This window comes from Elephas maximus, chromosome 14, assembly GCF_024166365.1.
Source record: "Elephas maximus indicus isolate mEleMax1 chromosome 14, mEleMax1 primary haplotype, whole genome shotgun sequence".
NCBI lineage: Eukaryota > Metazoa > Chordata > Mammalia > Proboscidea > Elephantidae > Elephas > Elephas maximus.
This window is the reverse complement of record NC_064832.1, coordinates 21,493,025-21,513,760: the sequence shown is the minus strand read 5'-3', so window position 1 is coordinate 21,513,760 and position 20,736 is coordinate 21,493,025. Positions and strand designations below refer to the sequence as shown.

Genomic DNA, 20,736 nt, shown 5'->3' with positions numbered 1-20,736 from the left:
CTGTCTACCTCACTTTTCAATGTTGATAGAGTTTGTTTATGTATCTTGCAGTACTGTCATTGGGTGCATAAATATTTAATATGGTTATATCTTCTTGGTGTATTACCCCTTTAATCATTACATAGTGTCCTTCCTTATCCTTTATGACGGATTTAACTTTAAAGTCTATTTTGTCACAAATTAATATTGCCGCTCCTGCTCTTTTTTGATTGTTGTTTGCTTGATATATTTTTTTCCCAAACTTTGAATTTTAGTTCATTTGTGTCTCTAAGTTTTAGGTGTGTCTCTTCTAGGCGGCATATAGATGGATCGTGTTTTTTAATCCATTCTGCCACTCTCTGTCTCTTTCTTGGTGCATTTAGTCCATTTACATTCAGCGTAATTATGGATAGATATGAATTTAGTGTTATCATTTTGATGTCTTTTTTTGTGTGTTGTTGACAGTTTCTTTTTCCCACTGAATTTTATGTGCTGAGTAGATTATGTCTATATATTGTCCTTTCCTCATATTTGTTGTTGTTGATTTTGTTTCTGCTGAGTCTCTATTTTTTTCTTGTAGTTTATTCTGTGTAGGATAGTTTGTCTCCTTTGTGGTTACCTTATTATTTACCCCTTTTTTCTAAATTTAAACCTAACTTTTATTTTTTTGTATTGCCTTATCTTCCTCTCCATATGGAAGATCTATGACTACATTTCTTAGTCCCTCTTTATTGTTTTAATGTTGTGTTGTTTTACATAATAACATTGCTGTTACCCTGTTTTGAGCATTTTATTTTTACCTTGGTTTATTTTTTTGATTTTCCTGTCTGGGTTGACTTCTGATTGCTCTGCCCAGTGTTCTAGTCTTGGGTTGATATCTGATATTATTGATTTTCTAACTGAAGAACTCCCTTTAGTATTTCCTGTAGTTTTGTTTTGGTTTTTACAAATTCCCTAAACTTTGTTTATCTGGAAATGTCCTAATTTCACCTTCATTTTTGAGAGACAGTTTTGCTGGATATATGATTCTTGGCTGGCAATTTTTTCCCACAGTTTTTTATATAAGTCATCCCATTGCCTTCTTGCCTGCATGGTTTCTGCTGAGTAGTCCAAGATTATTCTTATTGGCTCTCCTTTGTAGGTGACATTTCGTTTATCCCTAGCTGCTCTTAAAATTCTCTCTTTATCTTTGGTTTTTGCAAGTTTGATAATAATATGTCTTGGTGACTTTCTTTTGACATCTACCTTATGTGGAGTTCGATGAGCGTCTTGGATAGCTATCTTCTCATCTTTCAAGATATCAGGGAAGTTTTCTGCCAACATATCTTCAATAAATCTTTCTCTATTTTCTGTTATCCCTCCCTGTTCTGGTACTCCAATCACTTGTAGGTTATTTCTCTTGATAGAGTCCCACATGATTCGTAAGGTTTCTTCATTTTTTTAAGTTCTTTTATCTGATTTTTCTTCAAATATATTAGTGCCAAGTGCTTTATCTTCAAGTTCAGAAATTTTGCCTTGCACTTGCTCAAATCTGCTTCTCTAACTTTCTATTGAGTTGTTTACTTCTGTAATTTTATTGTTAATCTTCTGAATTTCTGATTGTTGTCTGTCTATGGATTTTTTCAGGGTATTAAACTTTTCATTATGTTCCTGAATAATCTTTTTAATTTCTTCAATTGCTTTATCTGTGTGTTCCTCGGCTTGTTCTGCATATTGCCGCATTTCCTTCCTGATATCTTGAAGGGTTCTGTATATTAATCTTTTGTATTCTGCCTCTGGTAATTCCAGGAATGCACTTTCATCTAGAAGATCCCTGGATTCTTTATTTTGAGAGCTTGTTGAGGCGATCACGGCCTGTTTCTTTATGTGACTTGTTGTTGACTGTTGTCTCCAAGCCATCTATAAGTTATTGCATTAGTTTGTTTCATGTTTGCTTACTGTGTTGTAGCCTCTTGCTTTGTTTTGTTTTGATATGCTCACATGGGTTGCTTGAGTGAGCTAGTTTGACTATTTTTGCCTTTGCAGCTCTGAAGTCCTGTACCCAAGTGGCTAGAGCTGTTATCAGGTGTAGTAGTCCATTCACTATTCTTGTGTGAATTCAGCTCAGGTGTCCAGGTAGCTGATCATCAAGTGTGTGGTACAGGCTCTGTCCTACAGTCTTAGACGGGCAGGAGTGATTGGTGTAGGCACCTGTATCTGGTTGCAGCAGGGGGCCACACTCTGAACAAGGCAGGGGGCTGGGAATTGTCACCCACATGTCTGTGAGGAAAGCATTTCCCTGTTCCCTAGAGCATACAGGTGGGAGGGTTCTGCAGATGGACCATGGGTACTCAATGTTTTTGGTTGTAAGGGCTGGGAGGTACCAGTTATCCTCGGACCCCTGTCATTGGTGGCTGCGTGACCTGAGTTGAGCCACTAGTGCTTAGGCCCCTGATGTGGGTAGGTGAGGGCCCTGTTTAACAGGCAAAGCAATGTCAAACATGAAACACCCACTTCTCTGCTGCACAGCTGCAACAGTTGGAGTCTACCAATAAGGACCTATTCTCCTGAAATAGGCCCACACAAGTCCATGCAGAGGGGAAAGGTACTCAAAGTCTACAGATCGTTTATGCCTGGATGGGTGCTGCTTCTGTCCTGAGCTCCCCCACTTAGTGGAGCTGGCAAATTGTCTTTTCCCCAGTTGTGAATTTATTCCTTCTCCAAGGCTGGGAGGATGGCTCTAGGCACTCACAGGGCCTATATCAGGACCAGGGAAATCAACAGCCACTGAAGCCAGCTTGGGGGCAGGGAGCACGGTAATATATACACAAGTACTTAGCTTTTGCCGAGAGCCTCGTTTTTATCTGGTTCCAAAGGCGTGAGTAGGCTGTGTGGCTGGCTGCTTCTCTGTGAGGAAACTGCGGCTGAACGCTAGTACCAGCCCACCACCGCCACTCCTGGGAATGGTGCCTGAGGGCTCCCTGAGATTCAGTTCCACTAACTCCTCTCTGCTTCTGAACCGTCTCCCCCCACCCTCGACCCCTCAGTTCATTTTCTAAGCTTGCCTTTGATGTTCAGGGCTCCTAGCTTGTGATAAATATACTCGTTTCACTTGTTTTTTTCAGGTCTTTGTTGTAAAGAGGGCTCGCAGGAAGTGTCTGTCTATTCTGCCATCTTGGCTCCACCTCCAGCACATCTCAGCTTTGAATGGCCCTGTGTCGACTACTCAACAGGCGCATACACATAGTGGCTACCATACTGGACAGCACAGAAGACACTTATACCCGAGGTATTTCAATTAGACCATACAGATTGAAAACAACAATCATTTGAAATTGTGATGGTTAATGCTATGTGTCATCTTGGCTAGGCCATGATTCTCGTCTTACAGAATAATTCTGTTTTGTGATCTGGTGCAGGGGGAGTTTCTTTGGGGTTGTAACCTACATCCAATATATATGGATGTTCTGGCAAAGCTCTTTCTCTCGATCCTTCATCTGACTCATCATCCTCTGACCTCCGGTTCTTGGGTTGTGAGACAGCAGCCTATTATCTGACCTGCAGAGTTTGGGATTCACCAGCTCCCACATCCCCATGAGCCAGCAGCTTGCCATCTGACCTGCTGATGTTGGGCTCGTCAGCTCCTGCAACCACATGACACCTGACCCATGCATTTGGAACTTGCCAGTCCCACAAGTATGTGAGCCATTTCCTTGAAATAATTTCTCTCTGTATATTTATATTTATATGTTTCACTTGTTTTGCTCCTCTTGAGAACCCAGCCTAAGATATTCATGCATTTGCCTCACCTTTGGAAACACTGGTGGCATAGTGGTTAAGCGCTATGGCTGCTAACCAAAAGGTTGGCTGTTTGAATCCACCAGGTGCTCCTTGGAAACTCTATGGGGTAGTTATACTCCATCTTATGGGGTCACTATGAGTCAGAATCAACTTGACAGCAACGGGTTACAGGCCCCACCTTTATGTGAGATATGTGGTTTTAGATTTACTCCAAAGACTGAAAACTGACCCAGAGCTTTTCAGACAAGCTGTTAGAATTTTATTTGAAGGCCAGCACTGGTGAGGATAAATATTGGTCTACAAATTCTTCAGAATTAAGGACAACCCTACAGGATATTTACAACAACAGAATTAGAAGTAATATAAATGGTCACCAATAGAAGAATGGCTAAACAAATTAAAAGGCACACCCACAAAATGAAATATCATACAATCATTCAAAGTCATTTATCTGAAGAACCTTCCTTGTCATGGGAAAATGCCCACAACATAGTAAGTTAAAAAGTCAGCAGATGAAATGGTATAAATAATATGATACCACTACTATTAAAATCTGTATATATAGTGAAAAGAGGCTAGACAATGCACCTGCGTGCAGTAAAGGGAAAATGAATGGCATGACTTTTTCTTTTTTTAACATTTTTTTGTTTCCCAACTTTCCAGAGTGCTATGATTACTTTCATTTAAAAAATACAGTATTAAAAAAATTAATTGGTAAATTTGATGAAATAGGAAGCAACATATTTCAACAAAGTTATACATTTTTGATTCTTCTTGCTATTTTTTTGCAAAATACTTTGGAGTGGCTTGCATGTGAAAGAGAGTGACTCCGTGCCCTCAAGTGTAAAATAATGGAATGGAAAGAGATGACCCTAAAAGCCTTGTCTAACCCCAGTATTCCACACCTCTAAATCAAATCAAATACACACGAAGGAGGCAGAAGTACCCCTCAGACCACTGTCAGAAAACCATACAACCTCTCCTCATAAGTACATTACAGTTTTATGTTTTCAGTGCAAACTGTAACCAGGGTTGCATTTCTGCAGCTTACTCCTGCTCACTGAACAATGTTAGCAGTTGCTGTTTACCCAACAAGGTGAGAGAGTTAAGATTCTGACCTTGCAATACAGATAGCCGTGCTGATTGAAAGTGAAATGAACTGCAGTCTTTATTTTTCAAAGTTGCTTTTAAGAGAAAAACAACCCAAAAATGCGGTAATTTTAAAAGCTCAGTATAACTTTAATGATATTTTTCATAAAAATCTTTTTTTATTGTATACCAAAACAACTTGAAATTTTATTTACAAAATATATACCCCACAGAAGATGGAGTATAATCATTTACCTATCTATCTATTTTGCTCTTCCTGTTATTTATCTGCTTTTATATTTCAGAAACTATTAAAAATGATTTTAGAAAATTGAAATCATTACGGAAATTGAGTTTCTTTTTTCTTTGTGAGTCAAATTCTCAACTCTTATAAGAATGATGATTTGACTCTTGTATCTGTCTTCTGGAGGAGGTGTAAGTTCCCTGTCTTGAGTCATCAGGCACCTGGCATGGTCCCGGCATGGATATTCAGTGAATATGTGCTGAATGAATGAATGTACAAATGAAAAGGTTGGTGGCTTTCAGCTCCTTAAAATGCAAAAGTTGAGACAGTCTTAACATCAGCTGAAGCTAGCTTTGGTCAAACTACATAAAATTTAACAAAACTTACAGAGTTGCTATAAGTCAGAACCGGAGGTCAGATAATGACAAGTGAAATGCAGGATCCACAGCAGAGCAAAAGCCAGCAGGGGGCCACCTGACATGCCGATCTTGGTTCCTCATCCCCTGCAGCTATGCAAATCAGGAGAAGCCTCCAGCCTGATGCCTGAACCATGGACTTGGGACTTTTCAGCCTCTACAACCACATGATCCATTTCCTTGATACAAATCTCTCTACATATGTGTATATATATATGTGTGTATATGTATGTATATTCCCCCATGAGTCTGTCAGTTTGTCGTACTGTGACGCTGGAAGCTATGCCACCGGCATTCAGATACCAGCAGGGTCACCCATGAAGGACAGGTTTCAGTTGAGCTTCCAGACTAAGACAGACTAGGAGGAAGGACCCAGCAGTCTACCTCCGAAAAGCATCAGGCAGTGAAAACCTTATGAATAGCAGCAGAACATTGTCTGATATAGTGCTGGAAGATGAGCCCCCCAAGTTGGAAGGCACTCAAAAGATGACTGGGAAAGAGCTGCCTCCTCAAAGTAGAGTCGACCTTAATGACATGGATGGAGTAAAGCCTCTGGGACCTTCATTTGCTGATGTGGCACAACTCAAAATGAGAAGAAACAGCTGCAAACATCCATTAATAATTGGAACCTGGAATGTATGAAGTATGATTCTAGGAAAATTGGAAATTGTCAAAAATGAAATGGAATGCATAAATATCGATATCCTAGGCATCAGTGAGCTGAAATGATCTGGTATTGGCCATTTTGAATCAGACAATCATATAGTCTACTACGCTGGGGGTGACAACTTGAAGAGGAATGGTGTTGCATTCATCATGAAAAAGAATGATTCAAGATCTATCCTGAAGTACAATGCTATCAGTGATAGCATAATATCCATATGCCTGCAAGGAAGACCAGTTAATATGACTATGATTCAAATTTACGCACCAACCACTAGGGCCAAAGATGAAGAAATAGAGGATTTTTATCAGCTGCTACAGTCTGAAATTGATCGAACATGCAATCAAGATGCATTGATAATTACTGGCAATTGGAATGTGAAAGTTGGAAACAAAGAAGAAGGATCAGTAGTTGGAAAATATGGCCTTGGTGATAGAAACAATGCCAGAGAGCGAAGGATAGAATTTTGCAAGACCAACAACTTCTTCATTGCAAATATCTTCTTTCACCAACATAAATGGCAACTATACACATGGAACTCGCCAGATGGAACACATAGAAATCAAATTGACTACATCTGTGGAAAGAGACGATGGAAACGCTCAATATCATCAGTCAGAACAAGCCAGGGGCTGACTGTGGAACAGACCATCGATTGCTCATATGCAAGTTCAAGGTGAAACTGAAGAAAATCAGAGCAAGTCCACGAGAGCCAAAATATGACCTTGAGTATATCCCACCTGAATTTAGAGACCATCTGAAGAACAGATTTGATGCATTGAACACTAGTGGCCAAAGACCAGATGAGTTGTGGAATGACATCAAGGACATCATCCATGAAGAAAGCAAGAGGTCATTGAAAAGACAGGAAAGAAAGAAAAGACCAAGATAGATGTCAGAGGAAACTCTGGAACTTGCTCTAGAACATCGAGCAGCTAAAGCAAAAGGAAGAATTGATGAAGTAAAAGAACTGAACAGAAGATTTCAAAGGGTGTCTCGAGAAGACAAAGTAAAGTATCATAATGACATGTGCAAAGAGCTGGAGATGGAAAACCAAAAGGGAAGAACATGCTAGGCATTTCTCAAGCTGAAAGAACTGAAGAAAAAACTCAAGTCTCAAGTTGCAACAGCGAAGGATTCTATGGGAAAAATATTAAACAACCCAGGAAGCATCAAAAGAAGATGGAAGGAATAGAGTCATTATACCAAAAAGAACTAGTCAATGTTCAACCATTTCCTGGCATATGATCAGGAACTGATGGTACTGAAGGAAGAAGCCCAAGCTGCTCTGAAGGCGTTGGCAAAAAACAAGGCTCTAGTAATCGATGGAATATCAATTGAGATGTTTCAACAAACAGATGCAGCGCTGGAGGTGCTCACTCGTCTATGCCAAGAAATATGGAAGACAGCTTCCTGGCCAACTGACTGGAAGAGATCCATATTTATGCTTATTCCCAAGAAAGGTGATCCAAACGAATGTGGAAATTATAGAACAATATCATTAATACCACACACAAGCAAAATTTTGCTGAAGATCATTCAAAAACAGCTGCAGCAGTATATCGACAGGGAACTGCCATTCAGGCCGGTTTCAGAAGAGGACATGGAACCAGGGATGTCATTGCTGGTGTCAGATAAATCCTGGCTGAAAGCAGAGAATACCAGGAGGATGTTTACCTGTGTTTTATTGACTATGCAAAGGCATTCGACAGTGCGGATCATAACAAACTATGGATAACATCACGAAGAATGGGAATTCCAGAACACTTAATTGTGCTCATGAGGAACCTTTACATAGATCAAGAGGCAGTTGTTCGGACAGGACGAGGGGATACTGATTGGTTTAAAGTCAGGAAAGGTGTGTGTCAGGGTTGTATTCTTTCACCATACCGATTCAATCTGTATGCTGAGCAAATAATGCAAGAAGCTGGGCTATATAAAGAACGGGGCATCAGGATTGGAGGAAGACTCATTAACAACCTGTGTTATGCAGGTGACACAACCTTGCTTGCTGGAAGTGAAGAGGACTTGAAGAACTTACTAATGAAGATCAAAGACCAGAGTCTTCAGTATGGATTGCACATCAACATAAAGGAAAGAAAAATCCTCACAACTGGACCAATGAACAACATCATGATAAACGGAGAAAAGACTGAAGTTGTCAAGGATTTCATTTTACTTGGATCCACAATCAACACCCATGGAAGCAGCAGTCAAGAAATCAAAAGTCACATTGCATTGGGTACATCTGCTGCAAAGGACTTCTTTAAAGTTTTAAAGGGCAAAGACGTCATCTTGAAGACTGAAGACTAAGGTGCGCCTGACCCAAGCCATGGTATTTTCAATCACATCATATGCATGTGAAAGCTGGACAATGAATAAGGAAGACTGATGAAGAGCTGATGCCTTTGAATTGTGGGGCTGGCGAAGAACATTGAATATACCATGGACTGCCAAAAGAATGAACAAATCTGTCTTAGTAGAAGTACAACCAGAATGCTCCTTATAAGCAAGGATAACGAGACTGCGTCTTACATACTTTGGACATGTTGTCAGGAGGGATCAGTCCCTGGAGAAGGACATCATGCTTGGCAAAGTACAGGGTCAGTGGAAAAGAGGAAGACCCTCAATGAGGTGGACTGACATAGTGGCTGCAACAATGAGCTCAAGCATAACAATGATTTTAAGGATGGCTCAGGACTGGGCAGTGTTTCATTCTGTTATGCACAGGGTTTCTGGTTGCTATGAGTCGGAACCGACTTCACAGCACCTAACAACAACAACATAAGTCAGAATCAAATCGACTTGATGACAACAGGCTCCTCGCTGTTAGGAGGCCACTATCCCGGAAGTTTCATGTGGTTCCTTCAGTTGGGCGAGTTTTTCTTGTAAATTCAATAATCTGAATTGGGAAGTTGGAGAAGGCAGACAACGCTTTCAGGATATGTTCAAAGCAGCTTTTCAATCACAAAGAAAAATGCAGGGACTTGGCAATATTTAGCAGCAATGACTTCAACACATAAAGAAAAAAATATCAGTTCTCCATCATGTATTTCCAGACAAAAGCAATTAGCAGCTAGTAATATTTGTTTGCATAGTGACTTCCTTGAACTTAATATGCCAGGTCTAGTAAAGGACGAGGAGCCCTGGTGGTGCAGACGCTAAAAAGCTCTGCTGCTAACCAAAAGGTCAGTAGTTCGAATCCAGCAGGCGCTCCTTGGAAACTCTATGGGGCAGTTCTACTCTGTCCTATAGAGTCGGTATGAGTCGGAATCAACTCGATGGCAATGGGTAACAGGGTAAGAAAAGGACTAAGGAGGAACTGGAGGTTCAGTGGTAGAATTCTCTCCGTCCATGTGTGAGACCCTGATTCAATTCCCAGTCTGCACATCATGCGTAGTCACCAACCATCTGTCAGTGGAGGCTTGAGTGTTGCTATGATGCTGAACAGGTTTCAGCAGAGCTTCCCGACTAAGACGGACTAGGAAGAAAGGCCTGGAGTTCTACTTCTGAAAACCAGCCAGTGAAAACCTTGTGGATCACAATGGTCAAATCTGTAACCAATCATGGAAATGGTGCAGGACTGGGCAGCATTTCATTTCGTTGTGCATGGGGTCACCATGAGTCAGGGCCTACTTGACAGCAGCTAACAACAACAACAGCAACAACAGTAAAGGACTAGACTAGGGAAAGTAACATCTCCTGGCTGCATGGTGGAGGCTGTGTGGGACTGTCAGAGACACACAGACTTGGGCTTCTTGAGCGGGCTGCTAATAGGGTGGACAAGAAAACCAGGGAGCTGCTCCCAAGCACTTTATCCCGTGCTGGTGGTTCATCTTTATTTTTGCCCATTTTCCCACCCTAAATGAAGAAATATAAAAGTTCACAATATTCTCATGAAATTCTAAAGTATTTACCAGGTGTTTAGTTTGCTTTCCTTCAGGCGCTGTCTCCTGAAATATGTTTGTATTTGAAACTGATCTGCCTGTACTCAGGTGAAGCTGTAGACTGCTGTCAGGATGTGGATTTGCATTTTTTTTTTCCCAAAAGTGACTGTGGATGGAACCTGGTACACATTTTCATGATAGCTGCTGGGTAGCCTTGGTGGGACCAGGAACAGAGGGAAAAGCCTATTTGCTTTTCTGGCAATTTGCGTCTGAGACTATATCCATTTCATACATTTACCTATTCAATTAAATGCCCGGACAAGTATTACGACGCGGTTAAGAGTATAGGCTTACGAGGTATACGGACTTGGGCAAGTTATTTTAATTCTCTTTGCTTCAGTTTCCTCAATAGTAAAAAAGAGGACAATATTAATTGTATCATGGGGTTGTTGTGAGGATAGAATGACTGGAAATATGTAAAGTACTTAGAAGATTTGCAGGCACATCCAAACCTGTTGCCATCGAGTTGATTCCAACTCATAGCAACCATATAGGATAGAATAGAACTGCCCCATAGAGTTTCCAAGGAGCGCATGGTAGATTCGAACTACTGACCTTTTGGTTAGCAGCCGTAGCACTTAACCACTACACCACCAGGGTTTCCTTGCAGGCTTATAGTAAATATTAAATAAATATTAGCTTTTACTATTATTATTTTCATTATTGATTTTATAAGTGCATCATTACACATTTTTTCTTCTTCTTTCTTAGATCCCAAAACTTAGGGAAATGTCCCAAAAGGTTAGATTTCTTCTACTTCAATTTGTATTTCTCTCACTCTCTCTCTGTATAAGAGAATATCAAAAGCTAGGGGAGAAGTAAAAGTTTAAGTCCAAGGAAGAAAGCAGGGGACAATGAGAAGGCCGTTTCTGAGCATCACTCTAAGAGAGTAAACACCATGCTTTATGAGATTGTATTACCATTTGGTTTATGCTTAGGCTTCCAGAATTTTATAACAAGAATTTGAAATCTCAATGATTTACACTCAACCCTATCATCTCTATGATGCTGATCATCACAGTTACACTGTTAAATTTATTTTCAACAGTGCAAAAGCAATTCATCCTTTCAGAAGAATCTCATACAATAAGCCAGTTATCCCATTAAGAAGGTAGCATAACCTGGCTAAGAATTGGATGGTGAGACAATTTCATATTGTATGATCTCTTACTCCTAGTATTATGTTAACATCAGGCTTTTGAGCAGGAGAAACGTGACTGGAATCTGTAGTTGCCAGTTTTCACCTCATGGGCTAGACACTTTGGCCGTGGTCATAGGAAGAAAAAATAAGGCTGAGCTTAAAAAATTAAAGAGAGGAACTGGAAAAAAAAAAACGGAACAAACCTAGCAGCATATATAGTCAGTTTAGCTGAGATTGGGTCTGAGGGATTAACACAACAGAGGATGGGATTTGCATTCCAAATGACCATGATTCACTGGAGACCTGGGAGATATAACAGGATAAAGCTTAAGCAGGACACTTGCAGGCTTTTCACTAGAGAAGACAGTCTAGGTCACACGTATGAAAGATGGAGAAGAGCTGCACAGGAGACAGAAAACATTCTCCAGGATGAAAACAGACCACACACTAGATGGGACGCACAGAGACTACAGTATGAAGAAGTGATTTTGAGAAGACAGAACCAGAACTACAATGTAATATTATCACCATATTAAAAAAGTTTATGCCAACAGATCCAGTGATTTAAGTAGGACTTTTCGAGAAGAACAATCAGAAAGGAAACAAAGAATTTAACAATGGATTGAAAACAGGTTGGTGAGGAAGAGCTAAAGGAACTAGAGATATTTAATCTGTAAAGGAAAAGTCTGAGGTGGATTTGCTGTATGAATCTTTATTTTTATTCTGTGGTAAGATTTTTTTTTTTTCTTTCATGTTTCTTTTCAGGAGCAAAGACAGATTGGGGAAGATGGAAAATTGAAGAACTAACTCTTAAAATAAAAAAACTTTCCAGTCAATTCCGACTCAGCAACCCTACAGGACAGAGTAGAACTGCCCCATAGGGTTTCCAAGGAGCAGTTGGTGGATTTGAACTGCTGTCCTTTTGGTTTGCAGCCATAGCCTTTAACTATTGCGCAACCAAGCTATGAACTAACCTTTATCAGGGCTTAAATAACTTAGCCAAGGTCAAATAACTAGAAAATGTCTGAGCCAAACTTGGGTCCGCATTTGCCTTATTTAAAAACCAGGCTCTTTCTACCATTTTGCACGGTCTTTCTGTTGGTGTTTTTATTTGGGATTTTTACGAATCTACACAAGTTACAGAATACTGTTGCTTTTGAAAGAAGTGGTTAAGATAATGCCTATTAATGGGTTGAACTATGTCCCCCCAAAATATGTGTTGTAAATCCTAACCTCTATGTCTGTATTTATAATCCCATATGGGAATGGGTTATCTTTGTTATGTTAATTAGGCAGGATTAGTATAGGGTGTGTCTTGAGTTAATCTCTTTTGTGATATAAAAGGAACAGATTAAAGAAGGAGAGATGGGGGAAGACAGACATCAACTGCGATGGTTTAGATTACGCGTCAAGTTGGCTAGGCCATGATTCTCAGTGATTTAGCAGATATTATGTAATGATCTTCCATTTTGCGATCTGATGTGAGCAGCCAATCAGTTGAAAGGGAAATTTCCTTGGGGGTGTGGCCCACATCCAATATATATGAATGTTGTGGCAAAGCTTGCCCGCTCTTTATCCTGCATCCATCTTGTCACCCTCTCACCTCTAGTTCTTGGGACATGAGGCAGCAGCCTGCCGCCTGACCTGCTAATTGTGGGTTCATCAGCCCCTACAACTACATGAGCCAGGAGGAGCCTCCAGCCTGACGCCTGACCCATGGATTTAGGACTTGCCAGCCTCCATAACTATGTGAGCTATTGCCTTGAAATAAATCTCTCTCTCTCTCTGTATATGTTTCACTGGTTTTGTTCCTCTAGAGAACCTAGCCTAAGACATTTGGTACCAAGAGTGGTTCTAGAGGAACAAAATCATAAGGATGAGTTTTCTGAATTGTTTCTCAAGTGTGTCCAGTCTTAAAGGTTCTGGTGACTCTGTCTCCAGTAGTTAAGAGGATGCTGTTAATCCATGGCATGAGGTGGCAATAGAAATATGTAAAATATCACCATGACCTGATCATTTAATATTTGGGAGAGATGAGGTTCTGGGTGATTACACATTTTACACTTTTTTACAATTTTGGTGAAATGAGAATTATAAGGAAACTGGTTGGTTGGTCCTATTTTCCCTAGACAAAGTTGTGAAAGAAAGGGATAATCTCAAAACTTCAGAGTCACAGCTCAAGCACTGCGTACCAGATCTGAAAGTTGCCACTTGTGTACTGAAAGAAAACCTTATTCCTTACAGTTACAGAGCTGACATTGCTGAAAACAAAACCAAGAGTCTTATCATAAGAGTAGCTGAATTATAATTCTAATTGAATTCCCAACCTTAAATGGTATCTGAAGCTAAAGTAAGGGCATTGATTGGGAAGAAATGCCATCCTGAAACTTGGGATGGGGCCATACAGGCAGATATCAGGAAGCTGGGAACATTAAGCCCCTAAGTTCTATTGAATCACTCCTGCGAACAGAACCAGCTCTCTTACACCCATCTGAATGGATTACTCCATCTCTGTCTGCTAAGCCACTGTTCAGAATAAAATCATTATCCCTTCCACCCCCATGTGATGAGATTAACCCAGCTGTGCTTGAACAGACTTTGACTGAGATATCGGAGCCTGAGGCAGATGCCTTATAAGACATTGCTGAGTGTCCCCAGGACCTACCTTTACCACCCAGTTTTGCTTCTAGACCTATAACTAGACTTAAGTTCCAGCAAGCCCCAAAATGTGAAGTACAAAATGTGACCCAGAAGAAGATATGCTACAGTCCAAAAGAACTGCTTGACTTTTCTAATATGTATGAACAGAAACCTGGAGAATATGTGGGGGAATGGCTATTAAGGGTGTGAGATAATGGTACAAGGAATGTAAAGTTGGATTAGTCTGAGTTTATTGATATGGACTCATGTTCATGTAATTTACTGGTCTTACCAAGTTCCCCATCATCCTGAGGCAGCTGGCTTGACAGAACAATGGAATGGCCTTCTAAAGACACAATTATGGTGTCAGCTTGGTGGCAAAACCTTGCAGGGTTGGAGCAATGTTCCCCAGGAGGCTGTACATGCTCTAAACCAGTGTCCAATATATGGTGTTACTTATCCCAGAGCCAGGATTCATGGGTCCAGGTGGAAATGGGAGTGGCACCACTCACTATTACCTCTAGTGACCCACTCACACAATTTTTGCTAAAAAAAAAAAAAAAAAACTTTTTTTTTTTCTCCCTGTGACCCTATGCTCTGCGGGTCTAGAGGTCTTCATTCCAAAGGGAAGACTGCTCCTAACAGGAGACACAATACTGATTCTGTTGAACTGGAAGTTAAGAATGCCACCTGGACACTTCGGACTCTTCATGCCTCTAGAGCAACAGGCAAAGAAGAGCATTACCGTATTGGCTGGCATGATTGATCCTGACTACCAAGGGGACATTGGATATTACATAATGGAGATAAAGAAGAGTTTATGTGGAATACAGGAGATGCCTTAGAATGCATCCTGGATTGAATTGTGCCCCCCAAAAATATGTGTATCAATTTGGCTAGACCACGATTCCTGGTATTGTGTGATTGTCCACCATTTTGTGATTTGATGTGATTTTCCTATGTGTTGTAAATGCTATCTCTATAAAGTTGATTGGATGGGATTAGTGGCAGTTATGTTAATGAGGCAAGACTCAATCTACAAGATTGGATTGTGCCTTGAGCCAATCTCTTTTGAGACGTAAAAAGGAGAAGTGAGCAGAGAGACAGGGGGACCTCATACAACCAAGAAAGCAGTTCCAGAAGCAGAGTGTGTATTTGGACCTGAGGTTCCTGCACTGAGAAGCTCCCAGTCCAGGGGAAGATTGACGACAAGGACTTTTCTCCAGAGCCAACATAGGGAGAAAGCCTTCCCCTGGAGCTGATGCCCTGAATTTGGACTTCTAGCCTACTAGGCTGTGAGATAATACATTTCTCTTTGTTAAAGCCATCCATTTGTGGTATTTCTGTTATAGCAGCACTAGATAACTGGGATAGGATGTCTCTTAGCACTACCATGGCCTGTGATTACTGTCAATGGGAAACTACAACAACCCAATTCCGACATGACTACTAATAACACAGACCCTTCTGGAATGAAGGTTTGAGTCGCCACACAAAGAATCTCAACCAGCTAAGGTGCTTGCTGAGGGCAAAGGGATCTATACAGAACGGTTGGTGGAAGAAGGCAGTTCTAGATACCAGCTATGACCACGTGACCAGTTGCAGAACAAAGACTGTAATCGTTTTTAGTATTTCTTCCTTGGTTTATTATAAGTATTTGTGCATGTGCGCGCGCACACACACATATATGGCAAATGTCTTTGTTCTCTTCCCTCTTTTATTTCATTACTTATTATAAAATATAAGATGTAAACAGGGCTAGTGTGTTTTCGGCTGTATGCATATTAGTTGTATCATCTTAGGTGCATTTATAACTTTAAAATTGTCTTTATTGAGAGGTTTTATATGGTTTAAGTAGATGTATACAACTTCCAAGTTGACAAGGGCTGGACTGTGATGGTTACTTTTATGAGTCAACTTCGCTAGGCCATTATTCTCAATGGTATGGCAGATGTTATGTAATCATTCTCTCTTTTGTGATCTGATGTGAGCAGCCAATCAGTTGAAAGGGGAGTTTCCTTGGGGGTGTGGTCTGCATCCAATATACATGAATGTTGTGGCAAAGCTTGCACTCTCTCGATCCTGCATCTGAATCGTCATCCTCTGATCTCCAGTTCTTGGGATGTGAGCCAGCAGCCTGCCATCTGACCTGCAGATTTTGGAATTCAACAGCTCCCGAAGCCCCGTGAGCCAGCAGCCTGCCATCTAATCTGCCAATTTTGGGTTTGTCATTACCTGCAACCACATGAGTTAGGAGAAGCCTCCAGTTTGAAGCCTGACTTGTGGATTTAAAACTTACCAGCCTCCACAACTACATGAGCAATTTCCTTAAAATAAATCTCTCTCTATGCATATTTTTATACATAAGCTTCAGGTTTTTTTCTTCTAGAGAACTCAGCCTAAGACACCAAGCCACAAGAAGACTGCCCAGGAGCAGAAGTTCAAATAATCAAGAACTTTTCTCCAGAGTCAACAGAGACATAAAGCTTTCTCCTAGAGCTGGTATCCTGAATTTGGACTTCTAGCCTCCTGAACAAATTTCTGTTTCTTAAAGCCAACCATTTATGGTAGTTCTATTATAGCCACACTAGATAACTAAGATGGTGCCTTATTTATTTTGAGTCCAATATCCCAGACATAATATATGGCTGCCCATTCATCATTAACAGTGGCTGAATTTGTCAAGTTTCACAGCTTTGCTGTGGGATAAATTGCTAGCAAAGCATCACTTCCTTTTTTTCTTGGTATTACTTGTTTTATGGTTCAATACCTTAGAAAGACAGCATAGGTAAAACTGGTCTCCCATGGCTAAATCTTAAGACCTGAAATATTTTGAGTACACACAATATTCTAATATATAAGCCCACTTAGCTCTCCGTTCTGTATAGGTAGAACAGAGCATTGCTTTCAGTTCAAATGCTCATTAGCATTCTAAACTACACCCTCATACTTTAGACTCCCTATTACAACTGCTGATGGAGACGTTCTTCCTTAACACCATTTTAACAACAACTTGGTTCTTGATGACGATGAGAGAGAGAAGGATTTTTATGTTTGCGTATTTTATGTGCAAGTGTCTGTGTACTCTGAAGAAGGGTCAGTAGTTGTAGAGTAAAAATAATGATCAGCTTTTAGTGAGAATGCCTTTGACTTTGTTAATGATGGAGGTGTGACAGAAAGAAGGAGGAAAAGGGGAAAAGTAGAAAGAAACGGGGGATAGAAAGAGGGAAAGACGGAAGGTAAAGAAAGAATAAAAACAGTAAGGAGGGATAAACACCAGACTTACCCTCAGAATTAAAATGTTCTTTTTAGGTGGTTTATGGTTGCCATAGAGTCCCTCAATGGTACTAATGGTTAACAAACCTGGCTCCTAACCAAAAGGTTAGAGATTCCAGTTCATACACAGGCACCTCACAACAAAAGTCTGGTAATCTAAAAAATCAGCCACTGAAAACCCTATGGAGCACAGTTCTACCCTGACACACATGGGGTTGCCATGAGTCAGAATTTGACTCAAAGGAAACTGTTTTCTTATGCAGGTACACAAAAAATGAAAATGTACAGTTTGAAAAAGAACCAGTATTTGGATTTTTATAATACAGATTTGTAAGTAGATCTGAAGCTTAAGGCAATGACTATATAGTGTCCTTTCACTACAGAGATAGACACGATTTTCATACTATGTATGCCAATTATCTAACTGGAGGTCAACTAGCTAATGACCTATCACCAAGATAGCCAACTAGATTGAATGTGAACCTGTGTAATGGAAAAAATCATCTGGCTTACCCAGTGACAGAGGACCCCAAAGCTGAGGCCCTGAAAATCCTCACCTGTCCGTCTGTCCCAATGGTGCCTCCACACTCGGTGAGGAGTTCTGACATGTCATAGTAGCTGACAAATTCCCAAAGACAGGCCTCGAGGTTCAGGTTTCGGTAGAAGCGTAAGGTACTGGAGCCTCTGATTGATGAGCTGTACTGATAGGGATACAGCTCTCCAATGATTTCTGGGTTTTTCGTGGCGTCAGTCAAGAAGCCATGGTGAGTCTTCACTTCTGTGTAATCCAGGAGGTTGGAGCACTTATGGTTCCCAACTCTTGTGCCATCTGGGCTGAGGGTCAGCTCAAAGTTGGAGAGCTCTCGGGTGGAGATCACCGGGAGCATGCCTACAGGATATTGGTGTCATCGTTACTATTCTATGAAAAGCAAAGTCTTTGGATGCTTTCTAATTTCTTAATCTCTTAAGAAGGTAAGTTCCATAAAATACTGTACATGCACAGTGACTCTCAAGGGTGATGTCTCAGGACCTCTGGGGTTCCCTGAGAATCTTTCAGGAGAGCTGTGACATTAAAACTATATTAATAATAATACTAAGCTATTTGACTTGCCCACCCATACGCTCTCGTGATTGTACAGTGGAGCTTTCCAGAGGTACAAGATGTGATACACTGAATACATTCGACACAGAGGTAGAAATGAGAACCTGGTAGAATACCAGATTATATTAAGCCAGACATTAAATATATTTAAAAAAATGCAAAGCAATGCCATTATTATCACTAATTTTTTGTTACAATTTATAGTTATTTTTCTTTAAAATATGTTTTTCATGTTTACATCTAATAGATTCATTATTGCTATTTTTAAATAAGTATATAAATATTTTACTATTTTCTCATTTTTAATTTCAAACCAGGACATACTTATAGACCCACGAAACAAATGTCTTTTCTCTGTTGGAGCAACTCAATCTGCCATTGTAGGATGAAAGAGGCCATAAACAATATGTAAATGAATGAGCATAGCTGTGTGAAACAAAACTTTATTATGGATGATGGATTTGAATTTCATATAATTTTCATATTTCACAAAATACTCTTCTTTTATATTATAGGCCATAAAAACACAGGCAGTGGCCGGATCTGGCCCACAGACCATGCTTGCTGGCCCCTGGCACAGGCAATGTGGCAGAAGTGCTGGGAAGGAGCCCTTCTCTCTGAGCCTTCCCACCTCTCCCTTTCAGATTCTGCCTTAGCAGTACTCTAGTGTCATCGAAGAACTGGCCAGCCTCCACCACACTTCTGGTGGAGCTGTGGCTACAGGACGTTTCCGAAGATGCAAAGTTAAGCTTAGGAGTGGCATTCAGAACTGGTCTTTAGGAAAGACCCTGTTACAGACCTCCTTTCCCCTCATGGGGCTGCCTCAGCCCTTTCTAGCTCTGAGTTACTCTTCTACACTGGCCTAGACACATGGAGAGAGGTTGGTTAGACATGGGACTGTCATTACGCTGTAAAAAAAGGGGCTACAGCTTCCTGTCCACCCCAGCTCCCACCAGTATGTGTTTGGATTTGTCATAAGCAGGCAAGGAGTCCTTGGGTGGTGCAAATGGTTAAGGGCTCGACTACTACTGGAAGGTTGATGCTTTGAGTCCACTCAAAGGCATCTAAGAAGAAAGGCCTGGCTATCTACTTCCCCCCAAAATCAGCCATTTAAAATCCTACTGAGCACATTTCTACTCTGACACACATGGGGTTACCATGAATCAAAATTGACTCAACAGCAACTGGTTTGGTTGTTTTGGTTAATAAGCAGGCAAAGCAGGCTCAATATCCCTGATCTAAGGGAGGTGGATTCCGCCTTGTAATTCTGACTGTTGCCTGACTTTTCACGTCTCTCAGCCACATAAAATGTACCTCATATATTAAGTGTTAGATTCATATGAACAATTAGCTTCAAGTATAAAGTGAATTGAGTGGAACAGAACTTGAAAACGTCTTGTGAACATGGGGAATTGTTCATAAAAAAATGTAGACACAGTTACTGACTCACATATCTGGTTACAGGTCCCCACCTAGAGAAAGTGAATGCAAAATATGATATACTAGTTTCATTCTGGTTTTATTTTAACACCGAGAAGATATCTTAGTTATTGCATTAAATATTTAGAGAGACTTAAAAAACTCCATCTATGAAATAGCAAATTACATCCTGAAGGTAAGCGTTCAGATACCAAAACGCTTTACTGCAAGTCTAAGTTCCACGAGTTTTAAAGACATATCTGTGCTGCTGCTTCATAAAAGTTAACATATTAGCCAAGCTGTGTTTTGTGGTGTTTGGGCATCTAAGAAATTTACCTAATTTTATAGAACACTTAAATTTTCAGGGAGCTCCTGGGTGATGCGAGTGGTTAGTGCGCTTGGCTTCTAACTGAAAGGCTGGTGGTCCAAGTCCACCCAGAGGTACCTTGGATAGAAGGCCTAGCGATCTACTTCCGAAAAATCTGCCATTGAAAACCTTATGGATCACAGTTCTACTCTGATACACATGGGGTCACCATGAGTCAGAGTTAACTCGATGGCAACTGTTTTTTTTTAATTGTCCAACTTTAAAGAACTGGGTAGAAAGAAAGCAGAAACACTTGGAAGAAGCAAAAGGACTTGAAGCACAGCTGCAAAATGAACACTTGTTGCATGCTAGATTATTTAGAGTATGAAGTAAAATAAACAGGTAATGGGCAGCCCACACGCTTCCATGGACTGCTTACCCAGGTCACCTACCATCAGTGTGTGGCATTGTGACGGTGAGCTTGATGAAGTTTGTGTGGTCGGGGTCCTCAGGGCCCGTGTAGCGCAATTTAGCTGAGAACGGCTCTGCCCCCACTACCCCTGGCACTCGGGGCTGGCAAAGACCTCGATGAAAGTAAAAATACTTATGGTAAAAGAAGATCACAGACACCTAAAGAGTATTTTAAGAACAGGTACCATTATTTTTCTATGTAGTGTAATGTTCTCTGCTGACTCAGGGCATTGCTGAGAAGGTCCATTATGGGATGCAGAA

General features: G+C 40.7%; 1 protein-coding gene across 1 annotated transcript in view; it reads right to left on the bottom strand.

Moving 5' to 3' along the window:
• FREM2 (FRAS1 related extracellular matrix 2) overlaps nucleotides 1-20,736 on the bottom strand; it is a 302,074-nt gene that overhangs the window by 34,734 nt on the left and 246,604 nt on the right. The window contains exons 15-16 of the mRNA XM_049853354.1: nucleotides 20,457-20,588; nucleotides 17,734-18,065 (exon numbers count right to left, since the gene is read on the bottom strand). Of these exons, the coding sequence (XP_049709311.1) occupies nucleotides 17,734-18,065; nucleotides 20,457-20,588 (464 nt within the window). The remainder of the gene's footprint in view (nucleotides 1-17,733; nucleotides 18,066-20,456; nucleotides 20,589-20,736) is intronic.